Genomic DNA, 26,306 nt, shown 5'->3' with positions numbered 1-26,306 from the left:
TGAAGCTATTCAGAAGAAAGATAGTGGATTGTTGAGTTTCATTTACAGGTAATCAACTATGGACACAACCCTAAGCATCATTTCATGTTATCTCATGCTGTGAATTGTTCATTTATATCTCTTTGATTAAATTTACTCAGTCACTGTGTATATGAGAGTATACATGTGTGTCATGGCCAAGAAAGCTGGCCGTGCTTAGGTGCCTTGTGTATTGTTTTATGGTTTCCTGCCTTATTTTGAAACTTCTTCTCTCCTCTCGTTTCAGGTAACTTGCCACTTCCCCTTGTGTCTTTCCCACCAGCCTGACTGCCTTCCCCACCCTGATTGTCTCCACCTGTTCCCTGTTACCATGTCTATATCTGGTCTGCGTCTCCCTTTGTCTGTGCCAGTTCGTCTTGTCTTGCGTGTCAGAGAACCAGCTCCAAGCCCTCATCTTGCCAAGGATTGCCAAGCCTTTGTTTCATGCCCCTGTCTTGCCAGGTTTTGTGTTTTCTTTGATACTTTGTCCAGCCCTTGCGTTTGTTTGTAGGTTTTCTCCCTCTTTAGAGTGGTTTTTGGTTATTAGCCGTCGTAGTGTTTTTTCCCTCCTAGTGAGTGATTTTCTGTTGTACTTTTCTAAATAAAGATTTGTTTATTTGTTCACTTTCTCCTGAGTTGTGCGTTTGGGTTCAAGTTTTAGTTCAGTCGTAACACGTGTATACATATATAGTGTGTGTGTGTGTATGGCATTAAATCGATGTCAAAACAACCAGAGAGACACGCAGCAACGCACGCATGATTATTTTGTTATGCGTGCGTGCGTGCGTTGTTACGTGCAGATTGTATTTCACGCGTAACAAAAAGCTGCGTACGTATGAAGCAGCGTGTGCACGTCTGTCTGTCACTGTGTGTGTGAACGCCTAACAACATTTGTCAAACAGTTACAGACAGACGTGCACACCCTGCTTCATACGTACGCAGCTTCTTGTTACGTGTGACAGAGTTTGCGCACGTCATTTCCACGTACGCGTAAGTGCGTGACAAAAATGTTCAATCATCTTCATGCGAGCGTTAACACGTGCGTTCGCAAAAAGACGCATGAATGTTACGCGTAGTCACTACGCGTCGTGTGATTACCGGCATGCAGCAGTCATCAAGCGTGAACGTGCGCGTGAACGGGGGGCCATTATAAGTCAATAAGGAAACTACATTACACGTCAGGCGCGGCTTGCTGCACAGGCGTTAAAGCAGGCGCGAGTGACACGTTCTGTTGATATGTGTGCACGCTTTTTGAAATGTTTTTAACGCCATAGTGTGTTGTGTGTGTGTGTGTGTGTGTAGAGTTGAAAGCTGTAGTAATGAGTCCTAAAAGCCAGAAATCAATCAGCATTTTTGCGCTTCCGTTACCCTCGTCTCAAAGTCAGTGTGTTTTCAGTTAAATGTCTGAAATAAGGTGTGCTTTGTTCTACGACATAAAATCCATCATTAAATATCCCACAGTTTAATTATAAAGCTCCTCCGTGTGTTAAAATTGGTTAGCGGTTGCTAACAATTGTGTAAATGAGACGACACAGCAACATGGGAGACGAACATGGAGACTCATCTACTCACTAGTCAGGCCCACTTTAGTTACAAACTGTTCTAACTCTGACTTTACAACTTGTACACCGATCAGTTTGTAGAAAAGTCTATATAGTATACTTTAGACGCTTAGTGGTGGTGACGTTTAAATCATGTGGCCACAATGTAGCCCGTTTACAGCCTAACATTAGGTTTTTACTTCTGCTGTCATCATTTACAATTCAAAAATCAAAATGATGTTCATCTGTGAAGATTATCTTGATAAACAAAATGTGTAAGAATCATAAATCAGTGCGTTTGACAAGCAGATTATTTTCTGTAATAATCCAAAATCCAATCAAATAATGCCACCAAGAGAACCAGGGCGATGCTACCTTCAGGGTTAGCCTACAAAAATACATCATCCCTGCAGCTATTTATAATATACATACAGTATGTAGACAATTGTGCATATGCACACATGCATATATATACTATCCCCTTCCTCTGTTGTTGTTGCTGTAACTGTTTTGTTTGTTACAATAATGGTGTCAATTAAAAAAATGTCTCAACTAAGATACAGCAGCACAACATTTTACTTAAAGAGCTAAGATATGCTACAAAACGACTTAACCCACTGCAGCCACAGCTGCCAACTCTGCTTGTTATAAGCGACTTTGGGTTTGTTTTTCTGTAAAGTCGCTTATAAATATTGGTAGTTGCGGGTTGTGGTTTTTGGGGATTGTTGTTAAAGTGTTCCTCTTCCTATTGTATTGCATGGCATATCGTTTTGAAGTCCTGGAACTACAACAAAAAAGGATCATAACATATAAAAACAATAATAAATGCAATGATATTTCTGGATTCAGGGTGATATTTGTGTGTGCAAAGTGTAATAATCTCTCTTTTTTTTTACCACGAACGGAGAAGTCGCTTGTTTTGGGCTTGATTTCATAGGCCCGCTTGCTTGTTTCTCTCGTGATATCTGGCAACACTGACTGCAGCTTTTACACCCAGAAACATCTAATGTAAAAAAAAAAAACACTCATTATTTTGTGATATTATTTAAGATGACTGAGACTCAAACACGCAGGGCATTTACATACATTTATGTCAGGCTACTTAAAGGGGAACATGTTTTTTGAAATTCTGAAAATAAGTTGGCTACCATTGGTCAATACTCCCACACACTGACATCATTAGGTCATCTGACTGAGAGTGAGTGGGATGGAACTGCAAGCAGGGAAACAACAGTGTGCTTGCATAAGACTTCCGCTGCCCAGGTGGCTAACATCTTATTTATTCCTTATTATTCCTCTGCTAACTTAAATGAGGAAAAAATGATTTAATGGTGCACCTCGTCTAGACTTTCCAAATGTTATCAGACCAAATTAATCAAACATGTGTTGTGTCCTTACTATTTAACAGCCATTTTTTCACAATGTAAGTTTAAGTTTAAGTCTCTGTGGGCCAGTGTTTATCACGTGACGGTGTGATTACATGGTTTGGCCATTATGACAAAGTGGTATCAAAGCCAGTGCTCATCCAAGGGGCTTGCACCAAATCTAGTTAGTCTGTGTGACATTTGTAGTGTTATAACTTCTTCACTAGTTTCTACTAGATTCTCAATGATTCAGTCATTTTACCAGGCAATATGTATTCTCAAGTTTGCAGTTTATAAGTCAGCAAATGAGCTACTAAGTAAGACCAAGTCAGACGGACTTTGTGTTATTCCACAGCCTCACTTTAATCAACAGAGCAAGTTTTTATGTTTCCTCCAAAACAAATTTAGCAAAGCAAATTAGTAGGATATTTGGTTGGAGCCAGAGTTATTTAAAGATATTTGTACAATTAAACAAAGAGACAGCGATGGCTTTCATCGGATAACAATGAGCTGTATATATTTAATTCCACTGTATCAACGATCACTAAAAACATTAGAAAATCCATATAAAGACAACAGGAATGCAGGTGGAGAGATCATTACTGCGGGGATGACTAATTATACATGCAAATATTGTATATATAAACACACAAAGTCACAAGTTAAAAGAGACAGTTACCGGAAAGCCTGCTCGTCCAGGAGGACCCTGAAAAAGGGGTGAGAGAGAATTGGTACAAAACGGAAAAAGAGCATTTTACAGGTAAAGTCCACATAATGAAAGCAAACTACTCTGAACAGGCCAGAATAAAATGATCTTGTATGAATATCCTTTATTTTGGCCTTCACATCTCAGTGACACAGAGAGAGCATGCCTCTTTAAAAAATGGTAAACAGCCAGTGAATCAAATGACAACATGACACAAGGTGTTTCTGAACATTTAAGAACATTTCTTCAGTTCATCACAAAGACTCATGCAAAGAGAACACATGCTGAAAGTCCCTCTGTTTCTGTTATTCAAAACTTCTACCTGACCTCACCCATCTCAAGTACCTTGCTAATGCGGATATGACATGTTAAGATGGTGGCCTCCATCAGAAGCAAAAAAAAAGGAGCTAGAATACAATGGCTTTTAGTAATGTTCAGGTTCTGAGAACCAGAATGGGAACACGGTCAAAAGTCAAGTGTATTTTGTGCTCATTGAGAGGGAAACACAAATCAATGCTCCTTGTGTGAGCAGCACTTACAGAAAGGATGGAATGCTAATTGGTTGGAAGTCACATGAGGAACTCACAGGAACTCTTGACATTTTCCAAAAATCTGCTGAGACATTGAGACTTTGCAAAGAGGAATGATAACTGCCTGCTCTTGAATACTGGCATGTCGTCAATATTTCTCCATAAGGAGGCCAGTGGGAGTGCTGCACCCCCAGAGAGAGAGGAAGAGTGTGTGTCTGTGAGTGTGTGTGTGTTTGTGTGTGCGAGTGCACTTGGGGGCGTGTGTGTATGTGTGTGCATGCGTGTGCATGCATGTGTGCGTGTGTACATGCGTGTGTGTGTGTGTGTGTGTTTGTGTGTGTTTGAAATCATTTCATCAGTGATCCTGGATGAACATATAATAATGATGTGAGTCCTCGCTTACTGGCACTGATGAATGAATATACTGTGCACATCTATTGAATTCAAATAGTTGGAGGCTCAATAGTGCACGGTGAGACTATAAACTGAACATCTCTGCTGTGTGAGCACCAAAATGCATCTCTAAAAAGAGACCAGCCATCAGAGAACTAACACATCAAGACATCCATCAGAGCTTCTCATAACACTCCCACAGTACAATCCACTATGCTGCTTATATTTTTGACAGCTCTGATTTTGTTTCTATTGCAAGCTGTTGTTTTATGTGTAGTGTCTCTGCCAAGCAGGTATCGTCTTCACCTGTGTCCTATGTCAGTTTGTCAGCAGGATTGCACAAAAACTACTAAGCTGCTTGACACTTTAACTTGGATGGATGGTCTCAGCCCAGAATAATAGCAGAAAATGTAAATACTCAAATGAAACTTCAAAAATGTACTTAAGTAAATGCAGTACACATAATTACATTCCTTCACTAGTGTAGACTGATATAAGAGCCAGGTGAGAACAAGTAAAACTTTATTGATTTAAGAACCAAAGCCACAACATATTCTTGTCTTTTTGTGGGCTTTTCATTTTCTACCCTGTCCTCTTCTGACAGTCAGTATGGCCAGTGTAAACTTGCTGCACGTAGATGCCTGCCCGTCAGCTACTGTGTCTTTAGGGGCTGTCTGCTGGGGGCAGAGGTCACCCTCATCAGGAAGGAACCCTTCACTTGAATTACACAGCAACCTTATAAAACATGTGGCTTCCATTTGGCAAAGTGCTGCAGAATGAATAGCAAAAAGAGGGGGTGGGGTGATATATAATGTCCCCTGGGTCCCCTCCTTTGCTCAATAAGAAGTGAGTTGGGATGTATGGGAAAGAGGGTTGATTTACTGATTGCTTATTAGTGTTATTCTACCCAGTAGCTGAGTTACCCTAAAAGTGAACTTCACACATCACCATCACCTACTTCTGTGTGTTAGATTGAATATTTGTTTCATTTGTTTCACTTTGTGTTTTCCCTCTGTGTTTTTGACAGACAGCTCATGTATGACCATGACGCTCTCTGCTTCAGCGTAATCACAGTCAGAGGCTGCGATGAGTCCTGTGAAGAGTCCATACATTTTGTGTTTCTACAGAACAGCAACAAGCCAGTTTCAATGGATGTGCAAAAAGGAAGTACTTCATTTCATTCTGGGAGTGTTAGGACCTAACCACATGGTTCTAACAATGGAGCAGCCTGCGTGTAGACCAAAGCCTAAGTGCGGCTTCCTTGCCTTTCGAAAGCCTGGTAAACAAAGGAAAGTACACCGACCAATGTCCAGTAGGTGGCCACAATGGTCACAGTCCCCCACTTTGGAAAACTCCCATCTCCAACTGTCAGAGAGCGCACCTCAACATATCATCATATCATCATTGATTGCAACGACTGGATACGTGGTGAAGATAAAAACAGCTTTACAGTTTTATTGTAACATGTTGCAAGACGTATCAGCTCTCGTCTGCGTAGCTGTAACTAAAGGGGGGCACAGAAACATTTGGATTTTAGCTGCCTAAGCCACAGTCTTTAACCTTGCTGGATGAGCCAAGACTGTCTCGTGTTTACCGAACACGTTCCGGATCAAGAGGAGAGTTGCACAACCCCAGCATCTCATCCCTGCAGTAGGGATTCCCCTCAGAAAAACACCCATTTTGCCCTGTTTCATTTGCCCACATCAACTCTGCTGTTTCCTCCCCTGCAACGTAGAGAAGAGCCACTGTCAGGCTGGTCGCAGGATACTGCAGCCGGCCAATACCTTTTATCCACACCAAGGAAACAAACTGATTTAAGGAGGAGACGGACACACGCTAGCCACCAGGAGTGTGGTCACAAGAGAGGCTTATTCAGTGTCTGGGCAGATACTAGAGATTAGCGTGTAATGTACTTGTGCTCATCACAAACTGATTTGAGCCTCTGCACTATGTGGAGCTAAGATGTTAGCTTTGCTGGCATGTGAACGTACAATAAGGTGATAAGGTGATTCAAGCCTGAGTTCATCCGCCTGTTGATTAATTTATAAACCAGGATTCTAAAACATCCAATAGTAATGTGATGTTGGCAACTGTAATTGGTAATCTGAGTAATGGGCAGGGCAGAGCAGGATTTATAACGCCTGCATTTTGGTCATAAAATGTTTGTTTTTTTTCAATAGAATTGCTGCAACCGCTGGATTCACTGGAGGTTAATTCACACAGTGCTTCTAATGTAAAGGTAAATCTTAATGCGTCTGTTAAAATACATGTATGTTCTCCGTTTTCTTTGCTTAATTTTTCTGGAAGCATTTTCTAATCTTTGCTCATGGTAAGAGAATTTCAGGTGAAAATCAGTTATAAGTTAATACAATTTAGAATAGTAATTCCAATTCATTTTGAGTGAACATTAATGAAAATAAAAAAATAAGACACTGATCTTATCAAGATGTAGGTGTTTGGCATTTTCATGAAACAGCTTGTGGAGTGCTACTTGCTTTGGCACAGGTACACGATCCCTATAAAAATAGGCAGCTGGAGAATTGTTGTTGCAGAATTAGGTTGATTGGTGGCATTTGCCAGCAGTACAGATAGTGCTTGTTTTAGCAACAAACTACTGGTATCAGACCACTCCAAAAATCACCTCAGAACTGTAAGTTAACTTCATCATCCTCAGAGGTTCTAAGTGAGAACTAGTAAGTAGCTACTTTTGCAACAAGTAAAGCTATCTATCCAGAGTTAAGGCAGAGCAGCCACAAGACAGCAGAAAATACTTTCTATGATCCAGTTTCACCCAAATGAGTGAATGAAGCTACAAAGTTGTGTTTTTGTACAGTCATCTTTTTTGTACATCCCACCTGTTTATTTGTCAAAACACTGTATACGTGCCAAAGTAGATGCAAGGTGACTCCTCCACATTTTCAAAGAAATTACAACTTTAGAATACCATTCAAATGCCAACAAAATACCTATGTTGCCAGTGTTGGGTCTTTTTATTTTGACTTGATGGGAACCTTAAAAGGCTCAGATCCTGTGGACAGAAGTGTAGTGAGGGACAGTGGAAAATGTGCCTCCCTGTCTGACCTCATGTACCTTAAAACGTCCTCTGTAGGAACTATCCCTCAAACTTTCCAAGGAGGGATATTTGGCAGAGGTGATTCTCAATCTGATACGACTGTACAGGAGTCAAACTTATAGAGGCCAGATGTTTTGAGCTGAGCTCCTAAACCTTGTGCCATTGAGGCATAAGAAATTAAGATGTTTTACATTTACGCCCACACCTGATTTTATTTGAAAAAGATGGTTTGCAGAGTTTTATGGAGCTGAAGCCTATCCCAGCACTCTGCAGGTGAGAGGTGGGGAATACCTTGAAGAGGTCAGTGACAGACAACCATTCACAGTCACATTCACAATGACGGGCAGTATAAGGGCGCTTCTTTTTTGGAAGAACACACAGACATCAGGAAAACATGTAAAATGAACACAGATTCAAACCCAGAGCAATCCTGCTGTGAAGGTCACAGAGCTAGCCACCACTTCTTTCATACTATTAGAGGCCAGGTACTTAAAATGTTCATTCACAAAGGGAATTCTACAAACTGGAAGACTGAAATTATTTGTAATAATCAACCTATGTGGACAGTTTGAAGCATACAATAGTAACAGTTGGCCAGATATGTCGGAGCACCGTCTGCAGTTCATCTGCTTCACATCAAAGTGCAAAAATAACCATTCACTTTACCCCATGCAGGTCACACAAGGCGTCTGGTCTACTTACTGGAGGTCCTGTAAGAAAAAGAGAGAGAGGAAATATTTAGATGTATAGTTCATGACAACATATATCAAATACAGGCAGTATGAATATCTCAAATGTTCTGTTTATGATTCATTCATAGTGTGTGAAATACTATAAGGTGGACACTTTAACCTGGAGCAATACCCCATAACAGCTGGCTGTTACTGTACTGTTTTAGAAGGATTCTCTGCAGTTTTTCTTTGCTTCCATCTTGGAAAAATAAAAAAAAAGAGATGTAAACTTTATGGTAAACCCTGAAACCTGAAAACCCTTCCTTACACTGGCAGCATTGGAAATAGTCTGCCTACCAATCAATCCTGGGACTGATGGAAGGAGAGAGAAAGTGAGGGAGATGCCAGATGATACATCATCATTTGTAGCCTGAGCTGGCAACCAACAGAGGAGCAGCATTGCTGCTTTAACAATTTCCACCACAACCAGTCCAAACTAATGCAAGGCCTTTGGCCCCAGCAGCAAGGCCTTTGTCATTCAGGCAGAGGTTCCAACTCCTAGTAAGTAGCAGGATTAAACTGATAAATCACTCTGTTCTGCTCTCTCTGGTGGTTCAGATCATACTTGGCTCAGCAACTCTCATCCAACAAATATGGCCCTGCTCTTGAAGCACATGCAGCCCCGTGTAATAGACCTTTCACAAGAACCAATATTCTTCCTGTTGACCTTTTCAAAAGCACAAAGAGAGAGCGGGAAGTCATTTGACAAAATCAATTACTGCTGAATCCAGACAGGGGTCACTTAACATGTGACGTCAATCACAGCAAGGTGGGCAAAATCACTAATGAAAAATCTCTTCTGTAAAATGTCAAATAAAATCCCCTATTATACTCCGAAGCAGGTTTATTTAGTCTGATCCTTAGCCTGGAAGCCTGCTATCGCCTCAATGTATTCACTTTATACTTGCATAAAATAAAGGGATAGGGGAGTAAGAGGGGATTTTATGAATAACTCAAATAGGTAACAGCTTAGTAAGGAGAGTAATGAAGTAGGGGTTTAAGTGTTGTCACGAGGGTAGCAAAGGGTCAAAAGCTGGGTCATACAGTTGACATCAATTTCCTCAAAGAGAGTAAAAGACAGGCTCAGCATGAAGGATTTCATTGAACTGACCAGAGAGAGTGCAGAACCTTTGGTCACTCCTTCAGCCCCAAGGATGGTTCTGAGACAAGCAGAAACATCCAGGAGTTCGCCACGATTCAGTCAGGGTGACAGATGTTCCCTTCAGGACCTGGACATTTTTCTCCCTTTTCCAATTGTTTTTGGAGGTGTGATTCTTGTGCTTATTTAAGCAGTTGAGTTGTTCGCTGACTAGGAAAGTGTTCTATTTTATTTCACAGACTTCAGCCAAACAAATGGCTAAGCAAAGGCGAGGTTCAACTGCATTTAAGCATTACAATACAACCCTCGGTCACACATTCAATTGACAGGTTTCACCAGTAATATGATAAATTTGACTAAAAACAGACAGCAATAGATATCACTGATGGCCAGCGATCTCCCCTGAACCAGTGCTGCAGCCCTTAATAATGCATACATAATGCAACACATTTTTTAGTCACCTCTCTCACCCCTTTGTGTGCTAGTGACCGTTTCAAAGAGACCTTATGAAATGGGATGGGGCATGTTGCTCCCCCTGTAATAAGAATGTAATACAAATTACATACATCTTATTTGTCTAAAATGCAAGCTTGCTGCATTATTTCGAAACTCATTATTAACAACTCTTTCACTAAGATATTTTGAGACCAAATTCACCCATTGGGCCACAGACAAATTACAGCTTGAGTTTTCCCAAAACCAGCAGTCAGTCTGGGATGACGCTGTTGTGTATACATCAAATACGCTGCAATGCATCACACTACATGAAGTAAACACAGCAGCATCTTTAACGTTATAGTTATGGCAAACACAAAAGAGAAATATAGTTTACTTTAACACACCTCCACCACTCCAACTTTAAATTGTTACCTTATTTGTTACCAAATAAAAGCATGCCCAATCTCCTAATCTGAGGTTTCTGTTATGAGATCAAGTCTCAGTTACCAGCAGGGTATGGTTGTTCCTCTCGTTCCTTAGTTGCAATCCATTCTAAAGGGTAAGCTTAAACCTCTGCATGCAAGTGTGAGGAAGGCCAACATGAAAGCAAGATTCTTGTTGCATTCTCGGCCTGCCATTACTTCCTGTTGGCTGGAGCCTCTCACCCAAGGGACAGACTGTAGAGCACCTTGATCCAAAGGCACTTTGGGAGGCCTGGGGGAAGGAGCTTCAAATATAGCACACCAAGTGGCGCCTGATGTGGGGGCACTGAGGCAACTGCTTTATATTCAAAATAGCAGTGGGCACAACATGAAACAAACTTTACACTCATAAACACACACACACACACACACACACACACACACACACACACACACACTAAAAGGGAATCTGCTGGACTGCACTGATATAATTTATAACCGAGCCCTCTCCTCTGCTCTGCTTGGCTTAATGCTGTGTAACTATTGCTAACACCTGTTGTTTCTGTTTATGTAAGGGTTTTGGTTAGATGTGGCAGAAATGGAGATGTAATATTGCGTGCCAACATGCAAAGTCATCGGTGTTCTCAGTGAGAGTCAGTCAATTATTCAAGACTGCCTTTGGCAAGTTTTCAAAGCAGAGACAAAGAGATACCTTTGCTGTAATAGTAAATATTAAACAATACAAATAAACTTTAATAACTAAATTAGTAGTTAGTAGTAGTTTAGTAAAACTAGTTCCGCCATGTTCTTCTAGAATACTGCAACATATAATAGCTTTCATCTCTTCATCTGTAATAATTCTAAACCTTCTAATCAACCCAAGTGTCCCCTCTCAGCTAACTCGACCTTTTGTGTCACAAAGAGTAAACTGGTAGGCTGCCATCATGAAACTATCTCTGTCCAGCATATGCAACCAGGAATAAGCTGTGGAATTCAGTTCTGAAAATATCCAAACCCAAAAACCCACCGCCCTGCTCTCTCAGATTCCCGGCTTCTCCAGTTGCCCCTGTAAACACACAGCAGCAGCAGCCAGTCCAAATGTTTTGACAATCAGGATTCTGTTCAGCAGTACAACAGAGATTCTGAGGAAATATGATGATTTTAAGACAAAACATCAGAAAGCAGACATGGCCAGTTTTAGTCCTGGAAGATAAACATGAAAGCCATATGACCTGCTTTAAGGACTGAGTGTTGGATGTTGAACTGACTATAGACCAGACTCACAGGGGCCATTTTCCTCTGATGTCACTCTCAGGGCAAGTCCTTAGAAACATTAATGTGTTGGGCCACAGACTAAAGAAAATGACAGTCTGGGTTTACCCAGTTAGATCACTGCATCTCTGTTAGATCCACAGATGTGCTGATTTCACATATCTACATAATGCAAATCCACCACCATCTGTCTACATGGAAGTGACTGTTCTAGTGTCTAGTGTAACACACGTTGCTGCTCTACAACACTCCAGTCATTTGGATATATGAGATGTCTCACTGTAAATCAGACAGCTTGGACCAGTAAATAGCCTGATGAGTTGTGCAGGTGGTGTGAGGTGTGTTTATGATCTTAGTCCACGTTATGTAAAAACTCAATCCACTCTGACGTCAAAGGTTTCATTTAAAGATATGGTGACAGGAAAGTTAAAGGCCTGTTTGCATTGTCAGCAGAGCATGTCCAATCTACTCCACAGCCACACATTAATCACCTGGCTGTGAAGTCAAAACTATTCAAATGTGCAGATTTCCAGAGGACAAGAATACTACACTAGGCAAATTCACTTTCACACTTAAAGGATTTTTAGCTGCAGTTGTGCAAACAGTTGAGGGGATTTACTGAAGGGTGTGTTTCTATCAAAGGATACAACTATGTGAACTTTTGCACTACTCTCTGTTAAAAGGAGGGAAAAATGCCTCCACCTCTTATTGAGTGCTGGAAAAATCCTTTTTTACATTTCATGCCTTTTTACCGTCTGTGGTAAGGATCTCCCCTCTCACACGAAGGCCTTCAGTTTCCAAATAAAACATTTAAAATGTGAATAGGCTTTGGGGTTTAATTGACTATTTAAAAAATGTCCTTTATAAATCTACCAGGGAATTAATAAAACCCTGAAGAGTCAGTATTAGGTTCAGAGCCCCCTACAAAACATCTAATCAGCTCAGCAATGTTCATTTCCAGCCTGTCCAGTAAAAAGATGAAATGTCCCAAGTAGCACACAGCTTAGCAGACAGAGTTAAGAAAAAGGCTCCCATTCTTCATCCCCATCCTCTCCATAGTACATACAAGACAGCACAGCCATTCCCATGGAGTCCTTATAGCTTTTTCACCCTGTAAAACATGAAGTCACAGTCTTGTGATTTCTTTGGCTCCATGCTAACCTGATGTCATAATATGAGAAAACATCCATTGTGAAGTAAAGGGAGCACACTAATGTGATAAGATGCTTCCTAATACTGATGAAAATCCTCTTGTAAAGTCTTGGGGTGATTATGCTTTGGCTGCCGGACCTGCACATCCAGTCAGCCAAAAGGTCTAAAACAGAGAACAATTTCACATCTCTAGCCTCTTTGGGATGTGACACCTTCAGAGCCCAGACTGCAGAGCCAATATGCTTTGAGGTTGGGAACAGTATGCTGTGCATACTGATGGAATGTCCATGTGCAGACTGTAAAAGTACCATTTATTGCCACTGTAAGTTCTGCAAAACATCTAATGCATCAAATCAAGTAGAGGCAAATTGACCTACGCTTTCTAATACAAACAGACAAACCCTAGCCAGAGGAAAATTTTACTGCTCAAAGCTTGCTCCTTTATGGCTATGGAGCCGTAAAGGAGCTTAATGAGAGTTCTCATTTCAGTCTCGTAGTCTTTTTTGGTCTCAAACATTTCTCATTTGTTTCTCCTAAAATTCCCTAGGAGCAATAGGTGAGACTTGAGACTTTACCGCTTAAACCTTGCTCCTTTCCAGCACTGAGGAGACATTCTGAAACTTCAGTGAGAGCTTGATGAGATCTCCTCTGAAACTTACAGGGAGCCCAAGTTGAGATTTTCTGCACCTGTTTCTCAGGAGAAACAATTGAGAAACAGGAGAAATCAGCCGAAGCCTCACTTTGGCCTCACATAGATCTCGTAGTTGTCTAGGAGAAATGAATGAGACACTACTGAGATCTCTTTTCCAATTTTCGTTTCCTCTGGGTTATGTCATTAAACTCTCTCCAGCTGTTTAATTCCATGCCATTCGTGTCAATCCATCAATTGGACAATTGAGTAGGTCAACTATATTATTATTTAAAGCTCAATCCTTTTGTAGGGGTCCTGGAATATTTTCCTCAAGGCCTTGGAGCCCAAAAACAACAGTAGACCTGGGATTAAATAATTACGCAGCAGTCCTTACAGCAGACCGCCACAATAACGATATTGTACCACTGCCAAAAAAGCCACCATTAACCTGACTCAACAATTATTCTCTGAAATTGCTCTCTGGAGAAGGAAAAGGCATCTATTAAACCTCCCATTGCTCCACTTCAGTCTGGACAGAAGTCAAGCTTCCTAAAGCAATTCATGCCAATGAGTGGAACTGGGCTTGAATCATACCTTTGTTTACCCTCTCACTTTTCTTTCTTAAATCTTAACTTAAGTCACACAGTTAAAGATGCAATAAAACATTCCTTTGGCCACTTGGGGGGAGCAGAACAAGCTAAAAAACACAATATTCAACATATTATCACCATGTAAAGTTTCACAGGAAAACATTCCAACTGTCATGTCTGATGACTCACATTTTTGACTGAACTGCAGTGATATTAATATCAAAGTAAGTCAACCTGCTACTGTGTGGCTTTAACATTGAGCTGCTACAGCAAGCTCAAGAGGTTAAACCTTAAACTCAGAATTGGTTCAAAACTTACTACATTGACCCGCGTTCAAATGTGAAAGGTACCTAACCCTACTGTTGATCCAGGCCAGTCCTGACTTTCACCTGACATGGCTTTCTGGCTTGTCCTTTGTTTTCTTCATTATCACCTCCTGCTGGTAATAAACTTTCATACATGCCTCTACTTTTAACACCCAGGTCTTTTGAAACCTGTTTGTTTGTTTCTTAACGAGCAAGTCTCTAACTGTGGGGCCGTCCACAAGGACGAAAACGATCTTTTTTCCTCTATCTTCCTCGGCATCATTTTAAGAATATTTGCGTCCATACGGATCCACTGAAAATGACCGAAAACGCTGTAGTTCATATTCCAGGCCCTAGGTGGCGCTTGACATTCACCAAAAATGGAGAAGAAGAGACGGAGCATGCACATTAAGCTTGCACATTGTAAACAAACAGACAGTAGACGGTGAATCCGAACACAACAAGAAGAAGACGAAAATGGCTAGTGCAAGGAAACCAGAATCGTTGACGTGGACAGTTAATGAGGTCAAACTGCTGCTGCGACTCACACTCAACTACAAGGAGAGTAAGTTGCAAGAAGGGCTCAATATCTTCTGCAGCTGAACACAAGCATGTAGTCCGCCATGTTGTTGTTGTTATGAGACGGTTCAGAGGACGAAGGCTAGAGGTCGGGGGTGGCGCGATGGCGTCATCGTTTCGGAAAGTATGCAGATTCGCTGTCCACATGAAAACGGGAGGGCTGCGTTTTCGGATTTTTCCACCCTGAGACCCGTTTTCAAAAAAGTTAAGGGCTGCTTTATGGACTGAACCTGTCAAGTGATGAAAGGCATACTATATTTACTACATGTACACAGGTCATTTAAATTATATTTGACTGCATTAGTTCCTAGTTCTCATGCAACAATCATTTTACCTAGAGCCTGAGAAGTTACCAAAGCTCAAAGTCTATCATTAGGAAATTAGGCTGAATATCAGTGCCCCAGGACACACTCACTAATTCATCTACCCAACAGATAGGCAGTCAGGGTCCCTGCTTCTCTTTGAATTGCGGGGTTGCATTGAGGCACACTGAGGGTTTTTGTTTTTGTACACAGTGAATTGTTGTTAGACCTTAAGGCAGGTAATAGGACACAAAGGATCTGTGAAGAAACAAGTTTGACTGTCAATGTGTTGAGGTCAGAGGTTAGGAAACAGACAGAGGTGAACTGATTCACAGCAAAACCTCACTGACAAGCAGCAAAGAAACTAATGCCGATAATTCAGGTTGGTGACGCAGCAAAAATAGGAAATCAGACAATTTAGATTTCAGATGCAATTTAGTGTGTCTCATTTAGAGAATGAGACAGCTTGTCTTTATACAGTGATTATGTTCAGGAAATTCACCAAGTGGAAAAAAGAAAGATGTAAAGAATTTCATCAACAGAGCCACCAGACAAAAATTCCTTCTAAACGCCTTTGGCTGGGATGAGCCCAGCTCCCACACTGTAACCCGAGAGGGGCCCCTTCGCTGTTAAATAACCTTCAAATGTCCAGCAGCCTCTGTCGTGAAAACCAATATGTCATCCAGCTCCCACTTCCTTTACTGGATGCCACCAACTAAGGAAGCAGCAGAGCTATGGGAAGTCAGAGAGATGGTGTGTGGAAATAAAGAGATAGCAGTTACAATTTATCTGCTTTGGGGTTTTAAAATCATCAAGATTCCGTCAAAGCGATTTTGTGGTTTTTAGAAGTGTTCCCCTGAGGCTGTGGGTGGGGCAGGTGGATGTCTGAGAGGGGAGATGAGGGATTTCGCACTGTGCCAAAGGAAGATTTACTAAAGAGAAAGGGATTTGATTCAGATTCAGTCCATGATGTCAAGTGTCCTCATTTTCTCTTTGCTCTGATTAACATGTTCAGATTATTTGCAATGCATCCTTCCCTAAATGGATAATCCATGATTTCTTTCCCACAACAGAAAGCCAAATGAAAGAATGAACACAATGAAGACATCTAGTAAAGGAACTGTTTGGAAAAGCGTACAGTTTACGCTTATTAGCTCTCTTTCTGAAGGCTGGAATAACAGAAGAAAACCACTTCAATGCCTGTGTGTTAAGTATGGTGCAAGATCCAGGAGAAAGTTAGCAAAATAGTTCCAGAACTTAAATTTCCCTCAGTCCACAAATAGTCATATTTACATTTCTGTTTGTGTACAGGGTAAAAAAAAAGAGAGACTGCAGACTGCTGGTTGCGTCAGTATGAAACCGACAGTCAGCGGTGGATATTTTCATTTACTAACATAGTAAAGTTACGTCACCTGTTAAAAAACTAAAGTAATATGTAACGTTGGTTCATTCATAAGTGTAACATATTTAATCCAAATACCATGATGGCCCAGGACACCTGTTACGGTGCACTGATACAGTCATGGGGATGGTTATGGGAAAGATAATACACCTTATGGTGTTGTGGGAATCACTGGGAAAGGACTGCTCTGTTTTTAAGGCTATGTGCAGTTTAAATCAGTGAGCTTTAGAGGTGTTGGTGTGCTTTTGAACTGTGGACAGAGCCAGGCAAGCTGTTTCTCCCTGCAGTTTTAATGCTAATTTAAACTACAGCAACAGCTTCCCTGTCCTTACTCCATCAATAATGCAACCACATAGAGGTGGTATCAATCTTTTTTATCTCACTCAAAAAACAATGGGCCTCATTCACCAATATCTTCTTAAGAATCTTCTTAGATTCTTTCCTAAGTTGTTCTTAAGAGGTTCCTTAAGAAAACCCTACGTCAGATTCACCAACTTGTTCGTAAGCCTCAGAATTGTTTGCAGCTGTTTCCTTGCAGGTTTCCTGGAGTATCAGGGTCACAACGCACTACTTTTCCAGATTTTTCCAAATGTTTGAGTGATAGATTTAACTGTGTTTAGTAATGATTGATCTTTATAGTCACCCCGTCCCCACTGACTCATGTCACACACAAATGATGTGTAATGTGAAATACCATTGTTACAAACAGTTTTGTCCTTCTTCCTTACCTAAGTGTCTCATGTCCTCGTAGATTTCCATACTTTGACTATGCAGGAATCTCACCCTCCATCTTAAGCACATGATAGCATCAATCAATCATCTATTGAAAGCAATCTCTAATAATAGGCTGAGCACGTGGCAGATCTGATATGAGCAGGCGCCACTCTCTTCCTCTTAGCCTCACATTTACAAGGGCCTGTCATGAGAGGGAAACCCCACCTCTGCCTGACCCTGCAGCCCACCACTTAGCCCAGACAAATGGCATCTCAGCAAAAGTTAAAACAACAAATTCACTGAGGTTAACTCACCCATACGTTATGTAAGGGTTAAGACAACAGTATGTGCATTGTGCAGGTTGCATACTTACTCTGTCTTTTGATGCATGTGTATATATCCACATTTCTCATGAAGAGAGTCTCCTGAGACATTATCAAAATAGCATTATTTCTTTTAGAAGCTGAGTAAGAGTTATGAGTGATGTCTTAACAAAACAGCTTTATTAAAGAAAACAAAAAGAAGTGAAGGCAATAAATAATGTCAAGAAGCAGCAGCAAATATGATGTCTTTAGTCAGTCCAACTTCATTAACAGAGATAACTGCTGCTAACAAGATCAAAGCTTCCCAAATTGTCCATTGTAAACAAACCTCCATCACATCTGACATCTTCTGACAGTCTGCCTGCTCTGCTGGTTAGATAGATAGCTACATAGATAGATAGATAGACACTCTGTGGTCTTAAACCAACCAAATCACTCCCATATGAACTTTGTTCTGTCACCTTACTGTGTTGAGTGAGGCACAGCACACTCTGTTATCACCATCTATTGATCCAATCTATACACTGAGCAGCAGTGTTAATGTTTTTTTTTCCAGATATCTTTTATTCTACGCAGTAAAATACTAATAAAAGCTCTTTATATAGACCCCTAATGTGCCTTGCCAAAATTGTAAAATTACCCTGTCACTATGGCAGGGTCAGTAATATGTAATTTGACATATACCAACAAAAATGTGAGAAATAAAAAAAAATAAAAAAATAACAATAGATGCAAGTGCATGTAGTATCATATCCATGTGAAAGTTGACTCTCAGGCGCAACTTCAAACAAAAAAAAAAACACATCCACGTCACCTCCGGGGCTCTGTAGAAATGAATATTAACTGACGGATTGTTGTGCATGATTTTTGGATGGACTTGAGAAATCATAATATAACTTACTTAGTGTCTCATACCTCCTCACCAAAAAAGATGTTTTACTTATTGTAACAAATCTGTTGAATTTGTAACCAATTTCTTCATTCTTTCTTGTAAGTTCTTTATACACAAACACAGATTTCCCAAAGCTAAGCAAAAGTTTAAGGTTTTTCTACTTTAATTCAACTATCTTCTTAAGTCTCTCAGAATTGTAAAAGACAAAAAAAGTAACTATTTCTTCAATATTATGACAGCCTGACGAATGTATAATCTTAATATCTATCTAACAACTACATGATTGTTTTTATTAATATCAGTGAATGTACAGACTTTATGTACTTCGTATTCTCTGCGTGACCAATTTATGTATTTTTGTTTCTTTTCATTTCTTTTTTAAATGTTTTATTATTTTTTTTTATTATTATTTCTCCTGATTAGTTCTTTGTTTCATGACATTTCTTTGTTTCATGAAATCTCTTTTTGTTCGACCTCATGATTGTAATGTTCCTTACTTGTCAATAAAGATAACAAAGTCAGTGATAAATCCTACACCACTGCAATGCCACATGAAACGGCTGCATCATGGACAAATGAAAACATATTGTAAGAGGCAGATAAAGCATACCTTTCTGATATAAATGTACCAATACCACGACAAACAAGACACAACTGGACACTGGCAAAGGTAAGACTTAAAGGGATATTCCGGTTTAAGTTTAATCCATGGTCTAACACACCGTGAAACTGTGTTAGACTCCCCCTCGAGGAGGGGCTCACAGGGCATCCCCACAACAAGGAAGGCTTCTTCTTCTTCCTTCAGTAAGCAGTAAGGAATAATATTTTGAATGAACAGTTAAAAAGGAAAATAAAATAATCCAAAAAAGTGTTTCTGTTTGGCCACCAAAGAATGTAAGTTCAGTATCCCCTCCATTCTATTCTGGTTTGGTCTCTTTTAAATATAACTTATAAACATTGGTTTATTTTCATTGTTCCTAAATCCACTAATGATACATGTTTTATTCTGTGTATCTCATACTGCATATTTTAAGATTTAAATAAAATATGTCTGAGAATATGGTGTCATTTTCTTTTTATTAGTCAAAAACAACTAATTTTAAAAGTTGGGTTTAGATTTGTTGTAGTTGTGTATAATATAGTATGGTATATGGTATATTGTGGTATAGTATCACAGGATGTGTAATACAGTGCCACAGAAAGTATGGTATAGTACCACAGAATGTATGGTAAAGTACCACAGAGTGTATGGTAAAGTACCACAGAATGTATGGTAAAGTACTACAGAATGTATAGTAAAGTACCACAGAATGTATGGTAAAGTACCACAGAATGTATGGCAAAGTACTACAGAATGTATGGTATAGTACCACAGAATGTATGGTAAAGTACTACAGAATATATGGTAAAGTACTACAGAATGTATGGTAAAGTACCACAGAATGTATGGTAAAGTACTACAAAATGTATGGTAAAGTGCTACAGAATGAATGGTATAGTACCACAATGTATGGTATAGTACCACAGAATGTATGGTATAGTACCACAGAATGTATGGTAATGTACCGCAGTGCCTGAGGTACAATCCTGTGGTAAATGTTCCAAAATACCACATGAACCCCTCGAGTACCACAGATATTTACTACAGGAACATGTGGGACAGTATCACAAGAACCTGAGGTACCAGTATCACAGAATTTGCATTTTTTTTTAATGGTATTTTACCACAGGACATTTTTGTAAGTTTACTTCTAGTTCAGCTTTGTCACGTTGCTAATATCACCGACATCAGATGTCCCTGAGGGTCAGTGGGGCTGGAACACTCATCCCCCATGTGACTTTATAAGTCAGTATCCTGCCAACATTAAGAATGAGGTGCCGTGAGGATTTAAGAGGCGACTCATTCTTAAATCGAGTTACCAGGCAGAAGAAATGGTAGCCGGCACACTACGCTATGCAAGCTATTAAAACAGAAGCTAAGACAGAGAGAGAGGGAGAGAGACTGCTGAAATAATGGCGGTTAAGTCGATGCTTTTACCATGTGTGCTGAAGGAGTTTGGCATTTGTCCAGCTTCACGGTCTATACTACTCTCAGTGTTAAACGAAGGCTCTTGCTCTAATAGCTCTCGTCTGTCAGGCTAATAACAAAAGCCGAACCACCATCATAAACATCACAAGTCTGACCAGTTAGAGGGGACCAGAGGGGTCTGACTCTAATCACAGAGGGTGATTAGAGAGGGTTTAACCAAACTGTGAAGAGGGAAGTGAAAGAAAATACACAAAAAATAGAAATACACACAAAAAATTGATTTCTAAATGCTATCATGAAATCATTTGATATGTGAATGGAATGTGGTTATGCAGATTAGATTTGGTCCTGACTTTATAAAGTGAGAGGCCACAGCATCTCTCCAGACCTTCCCTGTGCATTTTATTAATAGTTGGCCACTGTACACCCACGTCCTTGAAGTGTTTCTGTGGCTCCACCAAGCTGAAAGATGAGCTTGAGATTCAAGCTAAGCCCCCCTCATGTAGTCTGATGGTGGGACCACAGCAAAGGTTGGATTTCAGTTTCTCTGAACACCCAGGCAAGAAACCGTGCAGCCTCCCCCCTAACAGCCGCTACTTACCCTTCCTTCTAAAACCTTACACAGAGCAGTGCTCTGGGTTTCTGAAGCCTGATGCAGTTGCCAATAAATCTGGAGTGAAGCCAGCACTGAGAATTGCATTTCTGGCAATAAAAGGTTTTCTGAAAAAGCAAAACCAATCTCACATACTTTGAAGAAAAAAATTCTGAGGCACTCAAGAAGGTAAGGATAAAAAGCATTTATTGGTACATAGCTAGTCTAATAAAAACATGCCAACGCGTTTCAGCCTAAAAGGCCTTCGTCAGGGCAAGGGCAAAGTGTTTGTCAGTCAGCTCTGCTCATTGGTAAATAGGTGATCAGCAGCAGCTGCTCAGTGTGAGCAGGTAGGCGGTCACATGACCAGGATGACCTGCTAATGACAGATAAAAAGGTCAAGGATATTGCAGACTCTGCACAACCAAAAGGAAATCTGCACCACACAATTATACATCATTGATTCAACTAATAGTCAAAAAACATACATATATACATTCATGTAATACATTTTGAGCTTGGTAGAAGACTGAGAAATTACTTATTTCTCTCTGTCTGAAAAAACAACAAGAACTATCAGTTCAAAGAGAGAATTACAAAAAGGGAGAGAAATCCAGTTCGCCATTCAAGCCTGGGTAATATGTAGCTTTCAATGTATAGATCCAAAATGACTCTCTTTGCAGAAGTTTTTTGAGCCTGTCTCCACCCCTGATTGAGTTTTCAATATGCTCTATACCTGATATCTTTAAAGAATTACAACTGCCATGATTTACATCTTTATAATGAACAGCCATGGGATATTGGGGATTGCCAGCTCTTATTGCATACTTATGCTCAGCCAAACTTGCCTTCAATTTACGCTTTGTTCTACCAATATAAAAATAACCACATGGACATTCAAGTCTATAAACAACGTATGAGGTATTGCAATTGATAAATGAATTTATGTCAAACTTACGACCAGATGTAACGTCAGTAAAGTAGTTGGCATTTATCATATTACTGCAGTGATTACAATGTCCACACTTGTAGTTGCCTTTTCTGGTGGAGAGCCAGGTTTTTAGTTGTTTAGGGGGGAGATGGCTTTTAACAAGTCAGTCATTTAGGGTTGGAGCTCTTCTGAAGCTTATGGTTGGAGCGTCTGGGAGAGTTTCTCTAGAGTACTGTCACTTTTCAATATGTCCCAATTTCTTTTGACAATTTGTTTGATTTTGTTTGCTTGATTACTATATTGTGTCACAAAGTATATATGATTTGAATTTTGTGGAATTTTCTGTTTAGGAGCCAACAGTTGTTCTCTAGGGAGACATGTTGCTTTATTGTAAGCTCTGGATATAGTTTTTTGTTGTTATCCTCTTGTCTTAAATCTCTGACTCATGTCTTCAGCTTTTCTTTCAAAGTCTTCTTCTGAATCACATATACGTTTCAGTCTCTGAAACTGACCAAAAGGAATATTATCTATTAAATAAGATGGATGGAAACTGTCCGCTCTGAGGATCGTATTGCGGTCAGTTGATTTTCTAAAGATAGAGGTGTGTAAGTCTCCATTGACATCTTTAGAGATTTTTAGGTCTAGAAAGTTGATTTCAGATAAAGAAAAGTCAAGACTGAGCTTTAAATTCCTATTAGTATTATTCAAATATGAATGAAACTGAAGGAGTTCTGTTTCTGAACCTGACCACAATAGGATAATATCATCGATATATTCGCCCCACCATATAATTTTGTCCAAATAAATATTAAGGCCAGAGTAAACAAATGTTTCTTCCCATGTTCCCATAAACAGATTAGAATAATTAGGTGTGAAACAAGCTCCCATTGCTGTACCTTTTTTCTGTTTATAGAATTGATTCTACAACAGAAATACATTGTTATGTAGAGTCCATTCAGCCAGTTGCAGGATGAAGGCAGAAGGGGGCATCTGTTCTGGATGTCTCTTTTCCAAGTAATGTGATAAGGCATCTAGTCCATCTTTGTGATCAATGTTAGTATAGAGGGCTTTCACATCCATGTTAACTAGAATAGAAAGTCCAATGTTCTTTATGTCTTTAACTCTATTCAATACTTGCGTACTATCTTGAATGAAGGAAGGCAGTTCTAAAACAAATGATTTAATAAAGAAATCAACAAATTGAGAAGCTGGTTCTGTGATTGCTTCATTTCCACTGATTATTGGTCTTCCTGGTGGGTTCCCCAAGTTCTTGTGTACTTTAGGAAGCATGTAAAATGAAGGAATTCTTGGGCTGTTACAGAACAGAAAATCATGTTCTTTTTGTGAGATCCATTCTTAATTTTTAGCATGCCCAAAGTATTTCCATGAGTTCAGTCTTCATTTGTTCTATTGGGTTAGACAATAAAGGTTCATAGTACTCACAGTTATCCAGCTGTCTCTTGGTCTCTGTGATGTATTGATCTCTGCCCCCACACCACTACAGCTCCACCTTTATCAGCTCTTTTAATTATGATGTTTTCATTAGCAGCCATTTTAATGCCTCTGTTTCTTCTTTTGTCAAATTGTAATCCATTTTTCTCTTAGTTGCAAAGAGTTGGTCAACTTCTTATGTCACTTTTTTGTAGAAGTTATCCAGAGTGTGATTGCATATATTTGGTGCAAAGGTGGACTTGGCCCTGAATGGTGTTCTTGTTGTATCTTGCTGCATGTAGGAGCGAGAGGCAGCTTGACTTGGAGTGGTGTGGTACCAAACTTTCAGTAGGAGGCTACGATGAAATTTAAACGGATCTACTTTTGTTTAAAATTCACTGGCTGTATTCTTAGGAGCAAATGTGAGACCTTTAGAGAGAACTGAGACATGGCTAGTTGAAAGAGGAATGCCTGAGATATTAATTACTTGTTCATCTTCATCTTGCTTCTGCTCCTGGTGTACAGGCTGCGGCTTAAAGCTTTTAGCTGACCTGCCTCTGCCTCTTCTGGTCTTGCGCTTTGTTGTCCTTGTGATCTGTTGTTTCTTTTGGATCTGGTGCCTAAAAAACTGGATGAGGAGGACTCTTCTTTCTCAGAATGATCTTCATCGCTGCTTGGCATTTGAAAAGAGACTGATCTTTTCCGTTGCGGCTGGGTTTTGTAGCTCTGTCTTTGTTTCCACATGTAGACTTTATTTTCTTTGTAATCTGATTGGTCTCTTTTAAATTTCTTCAGTTTTTCTTGTTTTAGCTCTCTGTAGTTTATCTAGATCTTCTTGCAGCTCTTTTTCCAAGGGGAGTTGCTGTTGTTTTAAGTTTGAGATTTCTTCTTTCAGGTTGACCATTTCATTCTGAATTTGGCTTTTGTGCTTCTTGGCCTCTTTAATGAGAAGGAGCATGAGGTCTCACATACATTTAGATCAAAGCTGCTGATAACTAATACTAATGAGAGGATGGCCATACAGCTCCATGAATACACAACCAACAAATCAACAACTGTCAATATGGCTGTAAAATACATCCCAATTATACATGCACTACTCCACTTGAATATTTTATGATCAGCTCACCCATGGCTGGACCAACATTTGAACATATGTATGTATGAAAGTTCAAGTTCAGAATATTGAGTAGCCTAATATAATTAAAGCAACATTATGGAGAAATTGTAATTTTATGTGATTTGGCACCCCCCGCAAGCCCTGAGTGCAACACCACTGTGGTAAATACAAATCCAAAGTGTGTAACAGTTTGTCAGACATAACGTATGTGCAGACTACAACAGAACTCACAACATCATGACTAGTGTTGGGGCTCGTTACTCAAAAAAGTAATATATTACACATTACACTTTACTCTGTAAAATTGTAATGCCTTACAATACATTATTACTCCCTGAAGAAAGTAATTAGTTACATTACTAGTTACATTATTTGTTACATTCATGTTGCTCCACAGTTCCTTAGCAACAAGCTTTGTGTGTGTGCATGCTGTCTCTGTAGGTGCTTTGCAGAGCTCAAGCCCACGACATACCCCGTCTCTCCGCCTTTTCTTTCGTATAACACACACCAAACCATGCCAACCCTGATCCTGAACGTCCATGAGCTTTCCCCAACATGCTACAATATTAAAAACAAGACACCTTTGGCTCTGGGACATTTTGAATGGTATTTTTTTTTTAGCAACAAAGACTGTATTATTAAACAGTGAATTGAATTACTAAAATTATTATAATTATTATTATTATTATCATTATTATCATTATTAGGGGGCCAAGCCCGAGGGGCCGAGGGTTTCCTAGGACCAGTGGTGCTAGGAACCCTATTGTAATTGTAAAGATTTTTATTTTTATTTTTCTCCGGCTAAAAGTGGTGCTGCAGGCTAAACTGTGCAAGGGAGGCCGGTGCAATTTGGAGGGTTAGTCCAGACTCCTGCGAATATCTCAGACACAAAAAACTACATATATCCGCCTGCTGGGGGCCCTATAACCTAGGCCAACACGTTTTTGTCTGTAACTCCCAAACCGTATGTCGTACATTCAAAATCCTTGTATCCCCACATTTCCTGAATGGAGCTGAATCACGTTGCGCATGGCCACGCCCACTTCCGGTAAGAACGTTTTTCCGTAAAATCGCAAAAACTGGAAAACTACTTTTTCGAACTCCTCCTTGGGATTTTGTCCGATCTGCATGAAACTTGGCACGTACACTCTTCAGCTGGATCTGATCTAAAGTTATCAAAAGAATTTTGCTCAGTCAAAAAATGCGCGAATTATTCACGAACAAATTTCTGTACCTAGCTACAAAAATGTAAACTGTTTGATATCTTGGTCAAACTAAATGCTGTTAACACCAAATTTGAGATCCTTGGTTGCCATGATACTGGGAAGGGATGAGCCGAATTTCATGAATTTTGGCCACTAGGGGGCGCTAAAAAGTTTTTATCTCTTGAACGGCTTCACCGATTTTTACTATATTTGGACAGTATGATGTAGGGCCAATCCTGAGGCCATATCTTGAAGGTGGTCATGACTGGTCAATGTGGGCGTGCCTTATTACAACAAATCCAAATCGGCACACGTTCAGCCTTTTGCACTTCCAGTGCACTTCCCATTACAGAGAATACCACGGCTCAGACGTTGGCCTGTGTCCTCACTTTTGCCCTGAGCCCGTCATCCTTTGGGGCCAACTTCTGTGGGCTCTGCTGTGCGTGGGGTCCGAGTTATGCGGGGGGGCTTGGCCCCCGTTCATAACTGCTTGCAGTTCTAGTTATTATTATGATAATTAT

The 26,306-nt window shown here is 40.0% G+C and overlaps 1 protein-coding gene across 5 annotated transcripts in view; it reads right to left on the bottom strand.

Annotated features, from left to right (window-relative positions):
- Nucleotides 1-26,306, bottom strand: part of col13a1 (collagen, type XIII, alpha 1) — a 150,445-nt gene that overhangs the window by 71,545 nt on the left and 52,594 nt on the right. For 4 of the 5 annotated variants that reach the window (XM_030442339.1, XM_030442340.1, XM_030442341.1 and 1 more), the window contains exons 3-4: nucleotides 8,328-8,335; nucleotides 3,603-3,629 (exon numbers count right to left, since the gene is read on the bottom strand). In XM_030442339.1, coding sequence (XP_030298199.1) covers nucleotides 3,603-3,629; nucleotides 8,328-8,335 — 35 coding nt within the window. The remainder of the gene's footprint in view (nucleotides 1-3,602; nucleotides 3,630-8,327; nucleotides 8,336-26,306) is intronic. The other variant, XM_030442342.1, reaches the window with a different exon arrangement.

This window comes from Sparus aurata, chromosome 15 (genome assembly GCF_900880675.1).
Source record: "Sparus aurata chromosome 15, fSpaAur1.1, whole genome shotgun sequence".
NCBI lineage: Eukaryota > Metazoa > Chordata > Actinopteri > Spariformes > Sparidae > Sparus > Sparus aurata.
The sequence above is the reverse complement of the archived record's forward strand: the minus strand, read 5'-3'. Positions and strand labels throughout refer to the sequence as shown.